Source organism: Balaenoptera musculus, chromosome 1 (assembly GCF_009873245.2).
Source record: "Balaenoptera musculus isolate JJ_BM4_2016_0621 chromosome 1, mBalMus1.pri.v3, whole genome shotgun sequence".
NCBI classification, from domain to species: domain Eukaryota; kingdom Metazoa; phylum Chordata; class Mammalia; order Artiodactyla; family Balaenopteridae; genus Balaenoptera; species Balaenoptera musculus.
In genome coordinates this window covers 175533825-175558256 of record NC_045785.1, presented here as the reverse complement: position 1 = coordinate 175558256, position 24432 = coordinate 175533825, and the positions used below count along the sequence as shown (strand labels likewise).

General features: G+C 36.3%; 1 protein-coding gene across 1 annotated transcript; it reads right to left on the bottom strand.

The window, feature by feature from the left end:
* Positions 1 to 1349: 1349 nt before the first annotated feature.
* RGS21 (regulator of G protein signaling 21) lies at positions 1350 to 24125 on the bottom strand. The gene is made up of 4 exons (XM_036830736.1): positions 24115 to 24125; positions 19673 to 19747; positions 16066 to 16234; positions 1350 to 1553 (listed from the first exon to the last, which is right to left on the bottom strand). The coding sequence occupies exons 1-4, from the start codon at positions 24123 to 24125 to the stop codon at positions 1350 to 1352; spliced, it is 459 nt and encodes a 152-aa protein (XP_036686631.1).
* Between the last annotated feature and the right edge of the window lie 307 nt (positions 24126 to 24432).

The following is a 24432-nucleotide window of genomic DNA, read 5'->3' as shown; positions in this document are numbered from 1 at the left end:
GGAATAATTTTTAAATTTCCTATTTAAGTAGAGACTAAATTAAGGTTGGAACCTTCAAAAGAAATGTTGAAAAGGGTATATATAGCTCTTTTCCATTAAGTGCGCCTTAAGGGGGACTGAATATTCACAATCAGTGTGCATAATGTCTTCCTTTAAAGAATTTGCAAGTGTCCAGGGAATGCTCCATTTGCATGTGTTTATTTTTCAAGACAAAGGGGAGACAAAATTTTGTCTATCAAATGAATGGTTTGTAGAAACATAAAATAAATCCTGCTATTTTTCCTGCATTTTCTAATGTTCAAATAATCTGCAAAATACAGATATCAACAAAGTTAAATAAATCTGTGAAAATAAAATGGAAGCATGGAAGATCTGTTGAATCTTTATAGCTTTTCATATTAACGTGAAATTATTCGTAATTATCATGGGACATTTACATGTAGAAAGAGGACAATTTTAGGAACATCTCAAATAACTGCATTTAAAAACATCTCTTTAGGTTTATAAACAAGTTCCAGTGCTGAAGGAGTGAATAGATACTTAACTCCACAGTTATTTGGGTAGATAATATTGCAGTAATTTTTTATTTTATGGGATAGTCGCTGCTGTGCAGTTCATCAAATAAGGACTTAACCATGTTCCTTATTCCTCCTCGTTCCTTTATATTTTTATTGATCTAAGAAAACCAATCCTCCCCACCCTCAAGGTCCTTTTCATACATGCCTATGTGTGCCATTGAATTAAACCAAGTGATCTATTTTGACAGTTTGATCAATGGCATATACATATATATGCCATTTTTCTTTTTCATTAATCTGAGGGCTATACCAGTTTAGATAACCACCACATTATCAGATCCTGGTTGAAAAGAAATAGTTGATACACTAAATGCAGGGTTATGTTTTGGTTTAGAATTTCTCTTTTTACAGAAGTGAGGTTTTGAATAATGCAAATGGTATTTAAAATCATCTGTATGATGCTAAACAGTCTCCCATGCAGCAACATGAAGATATATAGTTTCTTGAATTTATAATGTTATAAGAATATCCACTTGTGGTTTGAGTGTATTATATCTCTATAAACTTCCTTTGTACTCTCCCAGTAGGAGATTTTTAAGTACCTGATAAAATAAACACTTTCTAAACAAATGACTTAAACATTCAGGCTTCAGATATAAAATATTATTTTTCTATTGGAGTAAAACATGAATTCTAAACCCTAAAAAAATTTAAATTGTGTTTGTATATTTAAAACATTCTAGCCTTGAAGTATAGTGATTGAGTTGATCTATCCTATCACTTGTTTTCCCCCTAATTATAATCTGATTGTTAGTTTGTCATTTACCTTCTTTACAAGAAAGGGAGCCATATTTTATGATTTCCAACCTGTTTGCTATTTACCAGTTTCTTATAAATCTCTGACTTTAGAAATCGAGGAAAAGAATCCTTGGCCATCAGACTGTAGATTAACTTCTGAGCCTCATCAAAACATGTGAGAGTTGGTTCTTCAATATTCTTTGAGATGAGGTCCCTGGTACTGAAGTCAATGTTAATGTGTGGAAACAAATTTCATCGCATTAGATTAGTTTAATCAAAGAATGCGTGGTTTAAACAGATGGTAGATACACATATGATTTGAATTTTTTTTCTAAACACAAAGTTAATCTGATGCAAAACAACAGAGAGGTCACATGTTCATTTTCTGAAATGCAGAACACATGCTCAGTTTAATTACATTTCCTAGGTTCAGAGGGTTGGCATTGACAGAGAACAGAGGTCAAGCCTTATTTTGAGATTACAAAAAATGGCAAAGTGAAAGGCAAACAAGATATTTTATGATTTTAGATTTCTTTTCCCTCCCATCCTTTATTTCTTTCTAGTATTTTGACCTTAATATGTAAAATTTACTTTTCATAGGCAGAACAATAATTAGAATTTACTAGGATGGTTTTCACCAAACCACTCCCATTCTCCATACCTCCCCGTGTTGTTTCCCATGTTGCTGCTTTTCATCCTAATTTGTATTTCTTTTTGTTTGCCAAAATGGACCAGATAACACCCCCTTTCACGGGCCGCCATGCCTCCCATGGAATATACATATATACGTGTGTGCGTGTGTATGTATATTCTTGTCCCTTGAGCACTGCCACATGTAACTATTCTCAGCAAGGTCTAATAGAGATCTGTTATACTGAACACACCATTCACCTGCAAATCTGTAAAATGCCCCAAACCTTGTGGAGATACTTGTCCAATTCTACCCATATTCCAGGATATATTTTGAGAAGCAGAAAATTTCACATCCAAGTTGTTTCACTTAAACTGAAAATATTCATGAAGCGCGAAAGAGATTTGAATCTTAAAATTCAAAGCTCACCAAAGGCAGGTGCTATATCTGTCTTATTTATCATTTTATTTCGTGGCACTTAGCCAATTATCTACCACATAATAGGCAGTCAGTAAATATTTGTTGAATAGAATTATAATGTCTCTTGGTAAAATGGGGGAGACTATAAAAATGCCAGAATTTGGGGGTCTGGTAAAAGACTATAAATGACAATTTATGTTTATTGAATTGAAGTTAAAATATAGGCAGGTAGACCTTCAATCAAATCTCTCCTCTGCTACTTACTTGCTATTCATGTGAGTAAAGCAAGTTCTACAGTTTCCTTCAATTTTTGATTTCTATGGTGTAAAAGAGGATAATAATAACATCTGTCTTAAAGTGTTTTAAGGACTAAATGAGATAAGTAATATCAAACTATTTCAGTATTATTATTGTAGGAAAAGAACAAAAGAAAAAAACTTTAGTTTGAAAAGAATCATCAAAGGCCACTGTTTACTCACTGATATTTTCTTTCTTTAGGGATTTCAGCTACTCAGGGATACAGATTACATCTGCTTTGTATTTCTTTGATCATCCTTTCAGGTCTTCCATCAAAGTTCCAGATGAAATGCTGCAACTTCCTCGAAGGAATCAATTTCTGCTTCTTTATACAGGAAGATGGTGTGGGGTACAGGTAAGATTTTAGGATAGTTTTCCAATCTGTGCTCTAACACTTATGATGTTGCTGACCTGGGGTGAGTTACTTTCATACTTTCAAGTTCTGCTTTTTTATCTTGAAGCTTGGCCATTCTTGACTGAGTGGTTACAAGAATTAAAGTGAGATGATCCATACAATCATTGATTCCACAAATATTTTGGGGTATGTTATGTGCCAGGTGCTTTCTATATTTGGAGAAAATACTATATACTTTCTATGTAGTCTTAGTATTATACTAATACTATAAATAGTATTATTTTATATTTACACTTGAAGGATGAGAAGAAGCAGGTTCTCTAAGAATCTGGGGAAGACCATTTCTGGCAGAATAAACAAATACAGAATCCCTGAGGCAAGAAAGAATTGGTTGTGTTTGAAGAGCCTCGTACCTGCATGGCAGGGGTGCAGGGTGTGAGAAAAAAGTTCCTGTGACCAGGTTGGGAGAGGAGGTCCAGGCCAAGTCTTGAGGGGCTTATGTGCTTTGGTAAGGGGTTCTTTCTACTAGAAGCAATGGGAAGACACTGAAGTGTTCTGAGCGGGGAGGTGGCATGATAACATGTCATGAATCTAGTATAGTGCCTGCCTCATGGACGGAATCAATGAGTAGTGGGTATTACCAAGATCTTGTAGTGGTTTCTGAACATCTAATATAATCTGTTTCATAAATCCTATCTTGTGTTGTGGGGATATGAGAATATATATTGCCCGTTTCCTCCTTCAGCTATGCTGTTCGTTCTTTAATGGTGTCGTCTGCAATTTGTTGAACTTTATATCCCCCATAAAGGTAAATATAGCAAGTTAACTCCTTTAGGCATTCAGTCATTGGGTGAGTTTTCACTGATAGCAGGGCCAGTGTGTGCCTGGTGCAGAGTGCTGCCTTATTATTTTAATCAAAACTGAACACCTTCAGTAGCTCCTCATTCCCTACTTAAAAAGCCCAAAGCCCGGGTCTTGGCATTCATGACCTATACAATATGGTCCAAACCTATACATTTTTCTCCTCTCCGTGTGCCCTGTATCCCCACTAAGGTAGGCACTGCCCCCCAAATTTCTTATATTTTGTTATGGATGAATATTTTCCCATACCATCCCAGTCTAGCTGAAAATCACTCCTTCTCACCTAAGTCTTTCACTATCTTTTATGTCCTTAAGACTACATTCAAATAGCATCTACCTTGTGAGGTTTACTTGTAGATTTTTCCCCTTTTCTGACCTCTGAAAGGACTTTGGATTACTTAGATAAGATTTACTTTTTGCCTGCGCCTCACTATGCCTTGCACAGTGTAAGGATTCAATAAATGCATGTTGTATAAACAAAGTGAAAAAAGCTTCTACATTTGTTAAAAATCATGGTAAAATTTTAAGCAGAACTATTCCATTTCAGTATAATACTGATAATTAATATTATTTGTTCAGATATACTAAGCTTGTACTTCTGACTTATCCCTCTCACTTTTCTGATTTGACTGTTTTCCTACCAAGAAGCTGCCAACATCAGCTATTGATAGCTAAGTGATTCGCAGAGACACTATTCCCAGGGGATAATCAGTAGTCTTTCGAAGCTGTGTCTTGGCAATTCAGTTTAATGTCAGTGACAAAATATCACACCCACGTGTTTGTATAAATTATTATTTTTCTCCAAATTGTTCAAGCTGGAAACACAAGAATCATCTCTGCCACCTCTTTTACCCTCTGATCTCTCTCCCTCATTCTCTCCTGTCTCTCCAGTTTAACCTTTTATAACGTAATCTCTTCCCTAAACCATGGAATCTACCTCTTACCTGATACCTCCCCTTCTACACACTGTGGACAGCATTACTATATCAATTTCACCAAAATATCACTTTCATTGTATGAATGTTCAGCTGACAAGGCATTATTTTCTATAACATAAAATTTAAACATTTTACCCTGGCATTTGAGCTTCCTCATACCTGGACTTCAAAGTGTTGTTTTGAAATCATCTACTTATCTTTGGTGATATCCACAAAGTTGGTCTACTTTCTGTTCCAAAAGTGAATTTTGTATCTAAAGCCCTCGTTTATGCTGTTTCACCATCTAAAATCCCTCTTGCCTCCACAGTTTTATTCTGTACAGATTATCCTAAATCCCTTAGGATTCAGTTTAAGTTGAATATCCTCCAAGAAGCCTTCCCTGATCACAGACAGAAAGTCACTATAATTTCCTTATCATCATACATTATTTTGATGTAAAAATCTTAAGAAATTTGACTTCTTGCTTAAACAGATTTGGATACAATGGCTTCTATTAACGTTAAGTATTCAATCTGATAATCAGAGAGAGATTTGTCACTACAAAGGGAATTCAGTAGCCTGTGGCATGTAATTTACCTGTCTTTTATCTGCTATCGTTTCCCTATTTTTTTCACTAATTCTTTTTTCTCTACATGTCCCTCAAAATATGAGCAGAGCAGATTTGCATTATCTAAGTTCTGGGCCAAGTCTTCTCTTGATGGGTTTTTTTCCTTGGTGACTTTGTCTTCTCCCATTTTAAAATATTTAAACAATGTCATTATCTCTAAAATAATCCTAAGAATGTTTAAAGATGATTACTTTAACTGTAAATAATAATAGTTAACATTCATCAGATATTACTACTGTTGTGCTAAGTCTTTATATGGCTACTTTATGTCACACACACACCTGTAAGATGGATAGTATTATCATCCCTATTTTTCTGGGGAAAAAAAAACACCTCATCTGAAAAAGTAGTTGTTTTTTGCTAGTCATTTCTGTAATTTATTCATTTAAAGTATTTCACTGAATGGGTGCTTAGGAATTACGCTAAGATCTGATCATATAAAGATGATTACGTTGAAAGTCAGTCAAGAAGACAGATTTTGAGAAAGTAATCCAAAGGGAAAAATATACCTTCTGAAAAAGAAACTTTTTGAAAGAAATGAGATTGTAAGCTGATCATCAAGGTATTATTATGGGTATATAAGTTTAAGGAAGGGACTTGGACATGGGAGAGAAAACTGGAAGAAGCCCAGTGGGTTTTCAGGAGGAAAAGGGCAACAGTCTGGAAAGGCATGAAGGTCCAGACCACATAGACTTCTATAGGTCTTGTTAAATAATTTTTAATTAACCTGAGAGCAATGAGGAGAATTTTAAGTACGGTACTGATAATAAAGGGAAGAAAAGTTAGGAAGTCATACCAGAAATTCCGGTGGTCAATCATGGTGGATTAGGCTGGGTCGTGTCACAGAGAATGGAGGGAAATGCATAGATTTCAAAGATATTTATAAAGTAGAATAGATGGAACTTGTGATTGAATATTTATGAGCTGGGATGAGGAACAAAATCTTTAAGAATGACTGGATTTTAGAAATATTCTGAAGAATGAGATGACAAAGTGTTGATGGGTTGGATAAGGCATGTAAGCAGAAGAGAAGAACCAAGGATGACTATCAGCTATTTAGCCAGAGCGAAAAGAATGGAGTTGCCATTAACTGAGATGGAGAGACTCAGGTAGAAGAAAGTTTTGAGAAGAAAATTAGGACTCAGATTTGTGTTTAAGTTTGAGGTGCCCTCTTAAAGCCAGAGGGCTGGAAGAGATCACCGGGAGAGTAAATGTAAGCGGGTAATAGAGGAGAACCGCCTCCTCTCATGATAGTGTGTGCTGGGTTATGAGTAGCAACAGCAAAAGAAGTTGTTAAAGAGTAGTGAGGGCTTCCCTGGTGGCGCAGTGGTTAAGAATCCGCCTGACAATGCAGGGGACACGGGTTCAAGCCCTGGTCCGGGAAGATCCCACATGCCACGGAGCAGCTAAGCCCATGTGCCACAACTACTGAGCCTGCACGCCACAGCTACAGAGTCCACATGCCACAACTACTGAAGCCTGCACACCTAGATCCCTTGCTCCACAACAAGAGAAGCCACCGCAATGAGAAGCCCGCGCACCACAATGAAGAGTAGCTCCCGCTTGCCACAACTAGAGAAAGCCCGCGTGCAGCAACGAAGACCCAATGCAGCCAAAAATAAGTAAAAATGAAAATAAATAAATTTATTTTAAAAAAAAAGAGTAGTCAGTAAGAGAAGAAGAATTTGAGTCCTAGAAGCCAACTGAGGATAGTATTTCAATTAAGAGAGGGTGATCACTGTTGTTAAATGCTCCTGAGGAGTCAATCCGGGTGAGGTTTGAGAATAGTCTACCCAAAGTGCCTTGTCTTTTCTTCTCGACTTCCCTGAAATTTCAGTATCAGGACAAAGGTGAAAATATTAGGTCTAATATATATTTTGACACATACATTCCTTTAATATAATCACTTTTGAAGGCATGTCTGCGAACTGCACCCCCAACTTTGCATTCATCTCAAATTTGACTTTTGGCTGAGTTGTCGTATCAATTTCTACCTCAAAAAGTAAGAACAGAGGAGATGTTAATCTTGGCGTAGATTGAAGGCAGGCATCTTATCAGGTGGTAACCCTCTAGAGATGCAGACCTTCCAACTGTGTGGTCTTGAGTCCCTCCTGAGCTGCTTGGGAATTGCAGGGAAGCTTAGACTTGGCTGAGTATCTCAGATTAGTAGGTCCAGAGCATGGGCTGAATGTCATATCGACTGATGAAATAAACACAGTTATATCTATATTATTTACCGATGTGAATAATCACTTGCATTTTGTTTCTATGGATACACTTAAGTTTCAAGGATATTGAGAAATACCTTTAATTTGCTTATTTTTCAAAAGGTCATGAATTATCTTAGCTATCTGAGACCACTGCACTGCCAATCTCAGAAAACAAGACTTAGGCTTGTGATTCTCATGGAATGACAGCTGAGATGTCATCGCAACTGTTTAGCAGCTTTTAAATCCTGTCAGTTTTGAAAAGACCTTGACACAGCTGACATTGACAACAATCCATTGCATTAAAATGACTACCTTCTGACTGGTGTTTGTGATGGTTGTTTAAAAACGATTTTATTATAATGAGCCAGGGATATTTTAATACTCAGGTGATTTTGATAACTGCAAGTTATACAAGCCAATTCCTCATTTTTATACCAGCAGTTTTAAATTCTTTTGGCTTCCAACAAATTATTTTAGCAGGAAGAATGCATTTTAAACTGTACCTTTTGGCTCTCTTGTGACCCTGAACTGTGCTTTATATATTTTTACATAATTTGAATGAAAAGTTCTCAGTTGAGCTCTCACATTCAAATGAGACAGACTTTTCCTCATTTAGAATGTATAGTGTAGCAGGAGACTGTCATTATGCAAAAAGTGTGTGCATGCATATGTAAAACGCCTTGCTCAAATAGGGCAGGCAGCTTCCTAGACCTCATTCACAACAGAGCTTAAAAATTACTATTCAAATTAAAGCCGCCTATAATCATGTTTTTGGTTACATAATTCTGTTTAATCACCACTAAAACCTCTAGCATTACTTCGTTTTTGGCATCATTAAAGACGCACGAATATCCTGAAATATATTCTCAAGGGCGGCTATTAAAGTTGAGAATAGCCAAGTTTGTAACATCGAGAAGGAATCCATCCTGCACAGGACTGTATCCTTTTGTTATGATTGGTTTTAAAGACAGAAATAAGTGACACGAGTTGGGAGGCAGTACTAATACCTTAAATTGGACAAGAGAAATGGAAAAAATAATCAAATGTATGTGATCATAACATACAAAAGCGTGATGGATATGGATTGTTAAAAATAGATGTAGATAGCAAATGTTATCTGGGGCAGCTGAAAGAGAGTCAGATTGACTTGTTTCCTTCACCAACCCCATCATGCTAATCCAAGATTAATTTAAGTGGCTCAGGGATGTGTGCAAATTCAAAAAGCAATAGCCAGGACATGGAAGCAACCTAAATGTCCATCAACAGAGGAATGGATAAAGAAGATGTGGTACATATATACAATGGAATATTACTCAGCCATAAAAAGGAACAAAACTGTGTCATTTGCAGAGACGTGGATGGACCTTGAGACTGTCATACCGAGTAAAGTAAGTCAGAAAAAGAGAAACAAATATCATATATTAATGCATATATGTGGAATCTAGAAAAATGGCACAGATGATCTTATTTGCAAAGCAGAAATAGAGACACAGACGTCGAGAACAAAAGTATGGATACCAAGGGGGGAAGGGGGGATGGGGTGAATTGAGAGACTGGGACTGACATATACACACTACTATGTATAAAATAGGTAACTAATGAGAAGTGACTGTACAGCATGGGGAACTCTACTCGGTGCTCTGTGGTGACCAAATAGGAAGGAAATCCAAAAAAAGAGGGGTTATATGTATATCTATGGCTGATTCACTTTGCTACACAGCAGAAACTGACACAGCAGTGTAAAGCACCTATACTTCAATAAAAAAAAAAAAAAAACAGCTGAGCATTTTGTTTTTGAGTTGAAATGCAGCAATCATTCTTTCAGAGGGCCAAAATGATACTTCAGGTTATTAGAAGAAATATTCCTGCCACTTTTTTTTGCTTTATAGTTTAATAAGTTATACAAATTAGAGAGAATATGAGAAGAGAAATACAGCTTTTGATAGAAAGGAAGATAGACTCTGTGTGACAAGATAATTTTATGCTTTTGCCTTTAGCATAAACACCAAGGTTCCCAGGCTGTGTCATGAACATTGAAAATAAGTAGTAGATCTAAGAAAGGAATTTAACATGTAAAAGCCTGGGCAGAAGACCTCCGTCCTCATGAGCTGTGTACCTTAATGACTGTAGGACCCATCATTTTCTCTCTAAGGCTCAGTTCATTTTTCACCTATATAAGATAGATGATTGTAATGCCTCCTTAAGATAGTGAACATGGTGATCAAATCAGATAGTCCATGTAAAAGCCCTGGACAGATGTGACTTATGGTTTCTTTAACTCTGCTTTTCTTTCTTTTCCCCTCTCCCTCCCCCTTTTCCTCCTCCTCCTCCTCTTTCTTTCTCTCTCTCTCTGTCTCTGTCTCTGTCTCTCTTCCTTTTTAAGAGATCCCTTTAGTTTAAGATGAAATAAATACGGAGCAGAAATCACTGGGTTGCAGGAGGTGCTCTTGCCTGCACTTATACTCCGAGGCACCCAGTACTAGGCTTCTTTCACTACTGGACTAGCCTTCCAGGCACCAGTGGGTCCTTTGGTTGACCTCTACTTCCACTACTATCATCCTTCCCTCCTCCCATTTTGTCTTGTTTCTGTCTACACTCAAATTTCTGACCAAAGCTTACTAATTAACTTCTTTCGAGGTACATTTCCTGATCCCTTAGACTTGGATTTTCCTGTTGCATGCGACCACATCACCTGTATTTCCCTATCTCAACACTCATGAAAGTTCATTGTAATTATCTTTTTTAACTACAGTTTTCCCACCAAGATGGTTAGCTTTATTTATTCAGAGACTGTCTTTTTCTTAGTGGCACCAGCAAGGTGCTTGGTATGTAATAGACACCTATCTATTGATTAGTGTACAAAAACTTAAGAAATTAATAAACAAGCATGCATTTTATCTGGAGGTGATTCAATAGTTGGGGGGCACTGTTGGCAAGCACCCACTTGTGGGGCAGGACCAAGACTCAAAATAACATCAGCACATTGTGGAAGTGACACTTAAAAAATGCAAAGAAAATAGGAATACAAAATGGAGGATACAAAATTGGCGTTCCAGTAATATCAGGAAATGCCTCTAGATGCCCATGGGCTTCTCTCTACCAAGAGTTCATATATCTGTCTCTTCCCTCAAGACTTGGTTTAAAACTAACCTCATTTAAAATAAAGGCCTTATCTCAATATCCTGCCTCAGAACTATTCAATCATTATATCCTTTTAGGTATAATGCAAACAATTTCACCTGTTACTTTTCTTTTTTTTTTTTTTTTTGCACTTAATCATTTGTTGCTTTGCTATTTTTTTCTTAGAAAAAAATAGCAAAGTTCTAGAAATTAGAACTTAATTTAGTTCTAGAAATCAGTTCTAGAAATTTCATTTTTTAACCCAATTAGGTTGAAAGTTTCTTTTGAGCCAAACCATAGTTTCAACCTGTTTTATTTTCTTGCATTTCCTTATCGAGCTGCCTCATTCACACAGAACATTGCATTATACTTCTGTGTTTATTACCTGTTCTCTTGCCTAGACCCAGCTTCCCTTCCAATGGAGGGAATTTATCTAATGAAGGTGAATCGTAGGCACAGAATAAGCAACTATTGATGTGAAATAAAAATACGAGTCAATAAATAACATTGTACTACAATAAAAATAAAAGCAAAAAATCCAGACACAGGTCTTTTAAAAAGTGTCCTGCACAACCCTTTAAGACATCTTTTCCTTTATGACTATAGTTTCTTCTGTTTCATGTTATGATGTCCTCACATTTAATAAATACGTTTAGGAATTAAATATTTTGTACTAACATTTTTTACTTAAGAAACTGCCAATGTATTTGTTCCTGGATTGGTCATACTATGAAGTTGAATTTATATAAGTTTTAAACATTACAGTGTAGTATGATTTGGAATATTTTCTAATCTCACAGAATGACAATCAGCATAGTTTTCTCTTTAATCACATATTTTCCATCCTGACCAATTTTCTTTCTAATATAAGGGAGTGATGATACAAACAAAATGTATATAAATGATATAAATAAAACATAAATATTTAAAATATGTCAGTGTCTTAGCTGAATATAAAAATATTATTTCCATTTTTTGAAGATTTACATTCTTTTGAAACCAAGTAATATTTTTTTGAAAATTTCCAAATATTGTGAAATTAGTGGTCCAAATTGAAGGAAGAATAAATACAAGTTTAAGAATTTTTTTTCTTTGCCACTCACAAGTTCTTACTGTGTGCAAAGTAAGGGCACTTTAAAATATATATTGCTTATCTAATAATTTTCTCATTTTCAAATCACTTAGTCAAAATATCTGGCTCACACTTATTTTTTTTTTCCTGCAGTACCTTCTGAAAATACTTAGGTACAATCCATTCAATGAGTAGCTCTTTCTATCTGAAACTAATGATTTGCTGTCATGTTTTTCTAATTTGTGTTCACATATATACATTTATCAAGTCTTTTTTTTTTTTTTTTTTAAATAATTATTTATTTATTTATTTATTTTTGGCTGTGTTGGGTCTTCGTCTCTGTGCGAGGGCCCTCTCCAGTTGCGGCGAGCGGGGGCCACTCTTCATCGCGGTGCGCGGGCCTCTCACCATCGCGGCCTCCCCTGCCGCAGAGCACAGGCTCCAGACGCGCAGGCCCAGCAGCTGTGGCTCACGGGCCCAGCCGCTCCGCAGCATATGGGATCCTCCCAGACCAGGGCTCGAACACGTGTCCCCTGCATTGGCAGGCAGACTCTCAACCACTGCGCCACCAGGGAAGCCCTATCAAGTCTTTTAAAGTGGCTTTTCCTCAAGTGTTCTTTATAGTTAGTTAATGGATGTTTTCAGGTAGATTCAGTAGCACTTATAGTGACTTGTGTAAAGAAAAAAAGGATTAACAGTAGGAGCTAACACAACATTGTAAAGCAACTATACTCCACCTAAAAAAAAAAAAAAAAGGATTAAAACTTTTTAAAAACTGTTCTGCCCCATGTAAACACTAGACGCTTGATCTCATTCAGTCATCATTTTCATCTCTCGTGTGTGGAGGCTACATGGTTTTTCATAGATACGTTTTTAGACGTGGAAACTAAGGCTCAAAGGGGTGAAATAGATCACCACAAGATTACAGGATTTGAATCTGTATCTCTAACCTTTAGGTTTTCCACTACATCACATGATTAGTGTAGAAACCAGAGAGATGGTAACACTGTAAGGGAGAGGGCATGAGGTTCACTGCGATTATTATCATCTCTCATAGAGACCCGAAATTTCAATTTTTGTGTGCAGTTTTGCCTATTAGAATAGGAAACTGAGAACCATTAGTAACATCAATTTATAGACAGGGATCATTTAGTAAATTTAGTATAGTCTAATTGTAAATTGTCTATTTGCATCAATTAAAAATTATTGTCGTGCTTGTAATTTTATAGATGAGGAAATAAAGACATAAAAAGTTGAAAAGAAACTAAATGGGATTTAATAGATATCTGGATAACGTGACCTTGTCATTGTTTTCTGTTTTAGGGGGTTTTCTAGCAAGGAAATTGGTTATAATTTTGATTCTTTACGAGAGTCAGTTTTACAACTATAATTGAATATAGAAAAATGGAGAATACTTTCATGTGAATCTCATTCTTGAATTAATTTTCCACTTAGGAAAATCATATTTTCCAACCTCCATATCAAATATATCACTTTGTCATGTGAAGCCCGCCTACTAGATAAATCTAAGCTACTTCCCACCCTCTCTTTATCTCTACTGCTGCCTGTCTGGCCTTATCCCCCTGCTTCTCGTTAGCAATATCAAAATGCTTGTGATTTCTGGAAAACGCTAGGGAGCTTTGTACATCCAGGCGACACACTGTGCCCTCAGTTTGAAATATTCTTTTTTCATTTGCTCTCTTGATAAATATTTCTTATTTTTAATGACATAACCTTTTTCATATGTGAACCACCCGGCAAATCCGTCCCTAAATCCTCAAGGTAGACTTAATCGCTCTTTCCCACTGTGCTAATAACAAACTTTAATTATTTAAATTATTAAATTGCTTATCGTGTATTTGACTGTTTTTTATCACATGTCAATCTCCCCTTCTACTCTGTGACTTCATTGTGGGAACAGGCACTCAAAAAAAAATTCATTTAATGAATCATACTAACAGTCGTATTATATTTAACGTATAACTGATGGACTATAGAGAGATACCTTGAAGACTGCAATTGGTATATAAGAGACAAATGCACTTTAGTAATTGGAATTGGAAATAATTAATGGCAAATAATTGGAAAGATAATGACTGTTGCAAATGTATATACATACTTCTTTGTCTTCAATGAGAATTTTGTCATACCCAATAACAACCTTTTTGGACACTTCAAGGAGACAGTATAATCTATTATTTGAAAAGCAGCCATAAATTTAATTATATTTTATGTAGTAAAAATTAATTAGATGGACAAATTATTAAAAAGTATGAAAGTTTTATATCCTAAAATAGTAACTGTACTATTTTTTAAAAATTATTACCATATAAATTTATTTTGGAAGGGAAGATTAGGAAAAAAAACAAAACTATTTTGTCCAAGTTGAGAATTTATTATATATTGTAACTTTGAATCCAGCTATAATTAAAAGATTACATTTCTTACTAGAAGATTTTTTATACATAATATTTGAGAATGTTATCTTAAAATAATCATTCAGTAGATGGATTCATAAAGAAGAAAAACATCTGGCTTTCAGACCAATACCACAGTAAATAGGATACCTCTAGAGTTGATTTCAAAGCATTTTAGGGAATGAGACATTAATCAACTTGACAAATCTTATATAATACATTTTCAGTTTTCCGGAATTATTTATTGATTTTTAGATAGTGACTGGGAAATGAATGTTGAAATAGCTCCACAGGAGTTATGTTCTTTTCTCTTTCCCCCTTTGAATTTCAGGCTAAGCTTCAATTGTTTCACATGTCTGTGATGTTATACTTTACCAATATATGCTACAGTAGTTAATGTCCATCTAAAACTTGAACTGTTGATACGGCAACTTTATGCCCTAGATTTTCGGAAATGTTTGCATTTCATCTATGCTGTCCTCTGTTCTCGCTAGTACAATAACTTCTCATACCATGAATTTTAATTTTGGATTAGAAAATGTAGTAACTGTCACTTAGGAGGATATCTGTGTTTCAACTCTGTAGGGAAAGATGATGACTTGTGCTAGTGGTTTATGTTTGGTGCTAGTAGTTTCATATAGGTTCCTGTTTGCTGCTTATGCGTTAAAACTCTCTGCATATGTTATATTTAGTGAGGAATCAAAGAAGTTTTAAAATATATATATAGTTAAACATTAAGGAGGTGTGCAGAGATGATCATGGTTTGGTTCTGGAAATGAAGTCAAATATAAATGAGATGTTACACACATAAAACACTTTATGGGGTCTATTCTTGGAGTCATTGCAGGTTTCTCTCTAAAGCCCTTTCTACATACTTGCCCCTCAGCCCCAGCTAGTGATCTAATCTTTATATCAGAATGGCTCCCCTTTGATAGTTTAATAAGGGAAGACCTCTGCCCGGAGAAGGTACTTAGCCAGAGGGGCTAAGAGGGCCCTTCCCCCTCTGCTGGTTTCCCTGGTAACCGATGAGCCCAGCTGATGGCAATTCCCCCTATAAATGGGAACCTCCCTATTCCCCGCCCCCCGCCCCCCCCCCCCCACTCCCCTGCGACGTCGGCCGCCACGTCCTGCCCGTCGTCCACAACACATGGTGGGGTGTCGCTCCAGGACCGTGCTTCAGACATTTAAGCTCTGCCATCCATTAAACTATTGATGACTCTTTCACTGACTCCGGGCTCTTTCTTCGGTCTTGAAGCTGGGCAAGTGCAGGCCTCGTAGGCCAGCGGGGGTGCAGCCCAACACCCATCAACGAAATAAAGGTAAGCAAACCCCTCTTTTGGAAGGGAAGACATCATTGTATGCTGTTTGTGGGTCTCCAAAGTAGTAAATATAAAGAATTTACACTGTTGGTTAGTCGTTGTTTTTTCCCTCACATACATACCTTTTTGATTTTAAAATTTTTATTCCAAATTGACGTCCGTGGTTTACAAAAGGGAAAATGAAAGTGACTTTGAAATCCAGCAGCACATTTAAGTAGGATTTCTGTAGAGCTGTTAATTTTTGACATATTAGACTATTTTTAAGAGGCTGCGTGTTGTGCTCAGAAAACAGAAACCTTTAAGCACATAGAAGGTGCTTAAAAATATTTGCTGAATCAGTGCCAGAGGATCACGGTAAGGAACTTCGTCTCGAATTTGCCAATATTTTCTGTTTGAATACATAGTGACAATTTAATTTCCCTGGAGATGGACTTCGCGCCTTTCAATTGGGAGCAGATTTGTTAGCAGATACATATTCACTACTGTGGGATATTTCACTCACCTCTTTAGGGGCTCCAGCGTCAATGAATTCAGAGTAAATCATCTTGGCTTTGGAAGCAATTTTTTCTGCACTTTCTGTTTCCTTAAAGTCTTCACAGGCAAGCCAGAACTCAGCGTTTTCTTCACTGAACTCTGATTTTAGGAACGTTCGAAAAGCATCTAGACCAGCTGTAAGATATATGAGAAAAAATTTGTATATCACACAGTGCAGTCGTATGACCAAAACAAGTACGTTGTGTAGGGTGAGCATTTGAGGATTCAGTGGCAAATATTTATCATCCCTCTAAATATAACATGTATATATTTTAGTTTTTAACTTTCGAAAAATTTATTTTGGATCAGTAGTCATAAACATAAAATAGTTATATCTGCATGTCTACAATTAGCATTTTTTTTTTTTTAATGACTGTGTTGGGTCTTCGTTTCTGCGCGAGGGCTTTCTCCAGTTGTGGCAAGCGGGGGCCACTCTTCATCGCGGTGCGCGGGCCTCTCACTATCGCGGCCTCTCCCGTTGCGGAGCACAGGCTCCAGACGCGCAGGCTCAGTAGCTGTGGCTCATGGGCCTAGTTGCTCCGCGGCATGTGGGATCCTCCCAGACCGGGGCTCGAACTCGTGTCCCCTGCATTGGCAGGCAGATTCTCAACCGCTGCGCCACCAGGGAAGCCCTACAATTAGTATTTTTAAATTGAATAATAACAGGTAGTGCTTGAAGTCTGGGATTCCCATAGGTCCCACCTCTTCCCATTATCTTATTTTCAGCCAAATTTACACATTTATTATTCCTTGCATTCATAAATAAAGTTTGTGACTACCTGTTTAGACTCTTCCTTTCTCTAGTTTCCACAGTAAAATGTGCCCCGAAATCTTCTTTGGCACACCTAGAGCTTCTTTGGGAAGGTAATGCTTCTAATAAATCCTTTAAGGCCGAGGATGGTTAAGAGTGGGCCTCTACAGAGGTAGCAGGTTAGAAAGATTACTGTCAAATTCCCAGAGTTGCCTGAACTAAGCCAGTCCTTTCAGTTCGTGTTACTCAGTTTCAGTTGGCGCCTTCTGATGGCAGTGTCTGATCATAAGTGAGACTGTGTTTCTCCGAGGAGGAAACACCCTTTGGCGCATTTGTGGCTCAGAGGAATTTGCCTTCCTACGCGTTGGTGGGTTTCTCCTCCACCTGCCATGGGCGCCCCCGTGCCTGCGCTCAAAGCCGCTTCTCCCTGACTGCGTGCTGAAGGGCTGACCCTTCAGGTCGCAAAGCAGGGAGAAATAAATTGATGGAGAATCGGGGGAAACGAAAAATTGAACATCATAAAAGAAAATATCAGAGAAAACTGTATGGAAAAGGGGCCTAAGTTAGCTGTTCGTAGGTTGCTGCAGGTTGGAAGGAAAGTGAAGGTTAGTGAGAGAAAATAGAAAAGGGCTTCATGGAGCAAGATTAAAGTGTCTAAAAACACTATTAAAAATAGATTTAACAAGTTTTTAATTATTTGAAATAGAGTTGAAATAACAGGTCACTGCAAAGTGTCGTCAGGTACCAATGAGAATTCTCAGTAGAAATATTGGAGAGTGTGGATGTTGTTAATATGTGAGCACTATAAAAAATTCAATTAACTGCACATTTCTTGCATTTAAAAATACATCTGAGAAGCTTCTGAGATTCTGTGACACATATTTGGGTTATAAAAATCCTCTTAGTAACACAGTTAAAATTTTCCATGAGGTCCAAACAATGGTGAATTTGACAGGTCTAAGCAGAATTTAGACTACAATCTATTTTATATAGGAGATTAAGCAATAATACTGAAAGAATATTGTAGATTCATGTCTGGCACTATTTTATTTGTGTGTCATTAAGGCATATGAAGCTTTTTCCCAATGAGGGTTATCTAAATGCATCCCAGAGACAGGAAGTTAGAGATCAAGAAACTATTGTTATTTTCTTCCCTCCTGCTATTTTAATGAAGGGCTACATCAAACTAACAACCATTTCCTTCTTTTCTCCTCCTATTGGTCTGTTTGGACACAAGGGAACAGAATAAACAACTAAAACTGGGGCTAGTTATCTCTGTCTTGGACACACTATTGTTGAACTACTCGTCTACTCTATACATACAATTTGAATGTTCATAGGATGTCGAGTGACTTTGGAATAATATGGTACATACAATCACTATCATGTCATCTGAGGACTCTCTACAGAGGGAATGGCTACTGCTTAGGCACAACAGGGGCTGATGGGTAGAATAGGTCAGCAGTAGGTGGCGGAAGCCACACTAATACATGCGAGACATATCCTCAGGTCACAAGACAAGGAGGTCATATGGTAAGTCGTTTAACCGTTTAAAGCATGAAAAAGCATGGGAGCTATTCCTCTGGTTTCATAAAAAGCAAAAACCAAACAGCTTTGCAGATGAATCTATGACTTTTCTGCTTTATGTGGGCATGAGGTACAAAATCCCCGGAGGTTTGCAGGTGGAAGCATTTGCCTTCATCTAACACCTTCCATGTCTCTGTTCTGCGGTGCCGTCCTAGCCAACTCTCCACCTGCAGAGATACCTTCCTGAGGCTCTTAGCAAATCTGATCTGTCCCGCTGGTTACATATTTAAGGAAAAAAGAGACACGCCATTCGGAGCTGACAAAAATGCAATTCCATATCCCTGACATCTTTAATATATGTCCTTAGTTGGATTCTAGGTGTATTGTGGATTTTTTTATGTCTATGCTTTGGGAATTAGTTATTTGAGAATCACAAAATGAAAGTGTAATTTCATCTATTTCAGTCTAATTGTGTATATAAATAAACAGCCATGAAGAATTTATTCAGCTTTACCATGTTTTAAACTTTTCTAATATTCTGATATTTACTTTATAAATTTAAACTGGAAATGCCATTTGATTAGAACAAACAATACTGCATTTCAGACATTTTCTATGTATGTCTCTATAATGTCATTTCTATCCCATATGAAACAGAAATACTGCAAAGCAGGATTATGTATAACAAAAGCAGAATTCTACATATCTTTGTAAATGACTACTTTGTATTAAATTCTTGGATGTTTTATTTATAATTGACCAAAATTACCTTATTAAGCCATCATATTAATTACAAATATATATCCAAAATGTACATATTAATATATACACACACATTTAAATATGTTTTCGTATTCACTAAAGTAAGAACTCAATGGAAATAAATATTGATACTTAAAAAACTTTATTTTAGTCTGCAGGACATGAAAAACAAGTGATTTATTTAAATTTTCAACTTTTCAATAGTCTGTATGTGTATTTCAATTTGTAACAAAGGTAGTCATGATATACATCAAATGATAATGAGTCTAAGAAAATGACAACTTTATCACTTCCTATTTGGGATTTTCTTTTTGTTTTAACGTTTGGAATTTCTATCATCTTGTCTTATTTTGGACCCAACCTAATTCCGTTTAAACTTTGGGCCTGTATAAATTTGTGTGACTTTTGGGAATCTCATTCTTCAAATATTGATCAAACTCATACTGTGTAACATGACTACAACTTTCAGAATTTAATGATTTTATTTTAATCATGGTATTTTTAAACCTATTATTAGTTGGTTGGTTAAATTAGTTGGTTGGTTAAAAGTGTGTCCATATTTTCAGACCACACTGTTGTTTCTGTAGTTGGTGACCTGTGGAAACAGCATCTACCCTTGACAATAGCATTGTGATCTTTTTCTTCTATAACCTATAGTAATATTTGAGTTATGTGTATTTGTTGAATTATATCATTTAAATGAGCTTTGTTTCATGAATTAAACTGCAAAAGGTCAACAAGAATTATATAATGTTTTCCACAGTAGAGAGCAATAGCAAAGCGAAGTGGGATGTAATTTGACATCAGCAAATTATTAATCTAGCCAACAGTGTTAATAGTACTTACAAATTCTTGAATTATAATAAAGGCACAAGAGAGATTGCTCATTGTTCTACATAGCCTTGTGAATTTCTTCTCAGCTATATTAATTAATTTATATGGCATTACACTAGTCTATTCCTGAAGAGTTATCATGATAGCAATAATGATGAATGAACTATTTTCTAAGTTTTCACAGTATACAAAATTGTCCATTTCATAATTATGCATCTTAAAAAAGTTTTTTTAAAGTTTTGATTAAGGATTTCTAACATGTGATGATTTTAAAAATGTTTATTTATAGTATTTTGAGAAGTCTTTACCCTACTCTGAGACAGCCTTTATTTCTCTTTAGACTGGTATGCTTCCAGTTCTGGGTTGATTTATTTAAATCTAGGAATCAGCCAGGACAGAGTAATATCTTTTCCAAAGCAGTCAAAAAATTTATTGACTTAAGTCTTCTAAAGAAGGTATACTTTTGGGGCTGTGCTGTAGGCATAATAAATCAGACTTGAGATATAAACTTTCTGAGATGTAAATATATCATGCATTAGTCCCCTTAATAAACAAAGATCCTGATGAAATAAGCCCCCATCCATAGAAAGCATTGGCTACCCAGAAGAAAAATTTTGGATAATGTAGCTGTGATGTGCAAATGACTTCGTTATGGAAAGGAATGGTCTAATTGAAGGTTTCTATTAAAATGGTTGATAATAAAATACAGTCTCCCACCCAGTCATTCTTATAAACTTTTACATGTGCATATCAAGGTGACTAATCTTAAATATGCTAGTGTGGCTCGATCTCTAAGCTTTTTTATTCTATCACTTTGTGTGATTTGCTGCAGTTTTCATCATTTGTGTTAGGAGTGACTCTGCTCCCTTCTGCAATTGCAGTTTTAGTTATATTTTCAGATAGTAATGTCTGTCCTTGTAGAGGCTACATGGGGAGGCTATGTTGACAGGGAACTCATCTTGCTATCTCCCATTACTTTTATTTCCTATCTCCCATTTCTTTTACTTTCTTCCCCAGTAGCAGGCAGCTGATTTTCCTGTCTCCCTTGATCTACTAAATCTTGGGGACACAAGGTTTCCTGTGAAGCCATTTTGAAATGGTGTTTTTTTTCATTCAAATGGACATTTAAAAAGATTTAGGTTGCATTTCCGTCTTTCATAAATGCAGAATGGGACCCGACATAAGATCTAATTTTCTGTAGAAGAGCTTGTGTGCACTATGAAAACTGTTACTGTAAAATGCTTACATTATATTTCATATGAGTCAAATATTAGGTCTTCTGTCAAATATTAGGAATTCTATCAAATAGTGCTAAAATTATATGATTGCTTAAAATGCACATGTTTAAAATGTTGTGTGTATTTGTAGATTGAAATTTGGTGGTTAGCATGGTACTCAAATTTCTACTTGGTACCTGTGGAATGTATGTTAATGAAGAGGGCAGAGACTTTTGATCCCTAGTCTGGCCACACAGTACACCCATTTTGAATAAGGAACAGCCATCAAAGAAAAACCCTGAGAAATAGAATCTAGGCAGAATCGTTCAAGAATGAACACGTACTCCCCCATTTGTATGTAAGTTGTCTGATGACAGGAAAATATGTTATTATCCAGCACCAAGAACAGTGTGTCTGGTTCAAGAATTATTTGTTGGACATGTAAATAAATAATGACTGAATGGCCAAACCCGAAATAGTGGCAGGCATTAAAGCCTTCAATGGAAGCAGTGCAGTGTCTTTCAAGATGCTGGTAGATGACCGTGATAATTACTAAAGGTGTAGTTGAATTGTGTTAACTTCAAAGTGTGTTTTGGGTGGGGAAAGAGGAGAAATGACACAAAAGCATCACTAGGCAGAGACAGACCAGGGACCTCACTCTCAACCCTGAGCGTGTGAAATTGGAGGAAATGGACAACATCCATTCTGAAGGCATCAAAGCAAACCATGTCCTTCAGGGAGAGCCAGAGTTTGCTTAAGCCAAAAGCAAAAGGAATATTCAGTGAAGGACTTGTTGGATGTAAAGGAGTCTTTTTGAAATGGAAGTGTTCAAATGAGTGGTAGCTATTCTTAGTGTCATCATTAATGTAGGGAAGCAGTAAAAACAGAAAAAAGAGAGCAAAGTCTGGGAGATGGTGTAGAACCAAGGACAAAAGAAAATTCCTAATGTTTTGAATTAGGGAGATATACTAAAATATTATAGATATTCTATAGATATAGAATATCAGTGGAGCTACTAGGATATTCTAGTAATATTTAAGGTCCACCAAATACTGACATTGTTGTAAAGGAAAAAGTTGTCCTTCAACCCTCTGAAGAAATACCCCTGCTGGTGTGTGATAATGCCTGGAATGCCCTCAGCTCACTGTTTTCTAATAGATTTCAAATTTGACTTGAGAGGTTCAATTTTGACTACCTGATATGATGGAAGGGTTGGTTGTAAGGCAGTATTCATTTTTCAGAAGTTAGGTGAAATGCAACTATTTTAAGAAACAGTATTAATTTGCTGTTCAAATTTTTAAATTTGAGGTTGATTGTAATTCTTTGGAAGAGTAATTTCTATATATGAATAAACCGAAAGACAATTTTTATAATAGCACTAAAATGAAAAGCAATGTACTGAATGTTTACAATCTATACCACATTGTGCTAATCATGTCACATACTTTACCTCATTTAATCTTCAAAATGACAGTCTGTTTTGATCCCATGTTACCAATGAGTAAGAAGACACAGATGTTAATAACTGGTGTAATATCACACATATATTAATAGGCAGTTGAAGTTCAAACACAGGTGTATCTGCTTGTAACCCAAACTCTTTTTACAATTCTTCCTGGAATGCATGAGTCAATATACATATGCTTATACTTTGTTCATGTTTTGGAACATCTGTAATAAATGTTTCAAATAAATTTTAGGGTGTTTTTCCTGTAATAGAGTTTATTACACGCCACACAAATATTTCCTCTAAATAACAGTTAAATTGTAGTAATTTCTACTCAATAGAACGTTTTCAGAAGACAGTGATTCTTCAATTTTGTACATTATCAAACGAAAATAGGACATTTCTTATGTTAGATGTGACTGACAAATAGGTTTAAAATTTTTAGAAACGCAACTATATAAAGGTTAAGAAAAATCTATTGAATTAAAATTGGGGGATAGAGGGGGTGGCTGATTTAAAAATGGACTGACTGGGTTGAATTTACTTGACAAGTGCTACCTTAAATAAATGGACAGTGTACTTCACCCTCCCTCCTCTCTCTCTCTCTCACTTTTCTTTTTTTCCCTTTTATTTGGATTTTAGTTGGAACTTTACAAAGATTTTGTCTGGCTCTTCTCCATTGTGTGTTCGCATATATTTCCTGTAAAATTGTGGTGCATAGTCGGGGTAATTTTTGTGTGTGTGTGTATGACTTGACTTGCCATGAAAATTCACTTGTGTATCTGGAGCCAAAATCACACTTAGTGTTTCATGGGACTTTGGCTGATTTCCTTCATTAAACGAGTGCCATCAAGGCCAGCAGTCCCCATATTATGTGTCCGGAGGAGAGCCGGGCCAGATGGGAACTGCGTGAAAGCTACCAGTTATCTTGCTAATTGTGCCCGCTAGAACCAGTTGTATTGCATTTAAAAATGTGGGCTCTGACAACTGAGCTCTCCACACTCAATTAGCGGTTTGCTGGAGAGTGAGAGATTCACGCAAGGAGCCTGCGTGCTCCAGGAAGTGACAGCTGCTGCCTTACCCAGCAGTTAATATCTATGTTCAAATTTCTCAATCCATGTTGCAACAACGAATAGTTTTTGCAAGGATCATATATACCTTATGTCTTTAACCTGAACATTTAATAATTTGGGAAAGCTTCACATAAAGGGAGCTCAGTGGGTTTTCTCCACTTTGTAGCCTTTCTTTATCTTAGCAAGTATAAAGAATTAACTGTACAGGCAAGCCATGCATTGTGGACAGATTTTAGAAAAGAAGAAGAAATCAGTGGAGAAAGGAGAAAAAAATAAATCAGGAGGAAAGACAACAATTAGCATATTTATCATAAATGAAGGAAACAAAACATCGAGACTAATGAAGACTCAAGTGTTTTCATTTGTACATCTTCTGAGACAAAAATAGCTTTAAACAGCAACTCACTTCACTGGCATTTTTTGTTCCACTCTCTGTCTGTCACAGATGATGCTGAATTTCTCTTTCTGACTGATCTTCAAGCTGAAGGGAATGTGACAGCAGGAACATTACAATTAGTATGCAAATACCTATCCCCTGGGTTACAAATTGGCATTCTTTAAATCATGCTATTCTCAGCTTTTTTCATTTTGCTGTTAACTTTTCACTGGTCAGAACACTTAAACTTGTAAGTAACAAATAACTCTTGGAATAAGTGTGACATTTCCTCAAGTCTGTGGCATAACTGAAATAAATTCCATTTGAAAGTTTGTTTTCTAAAGTTCG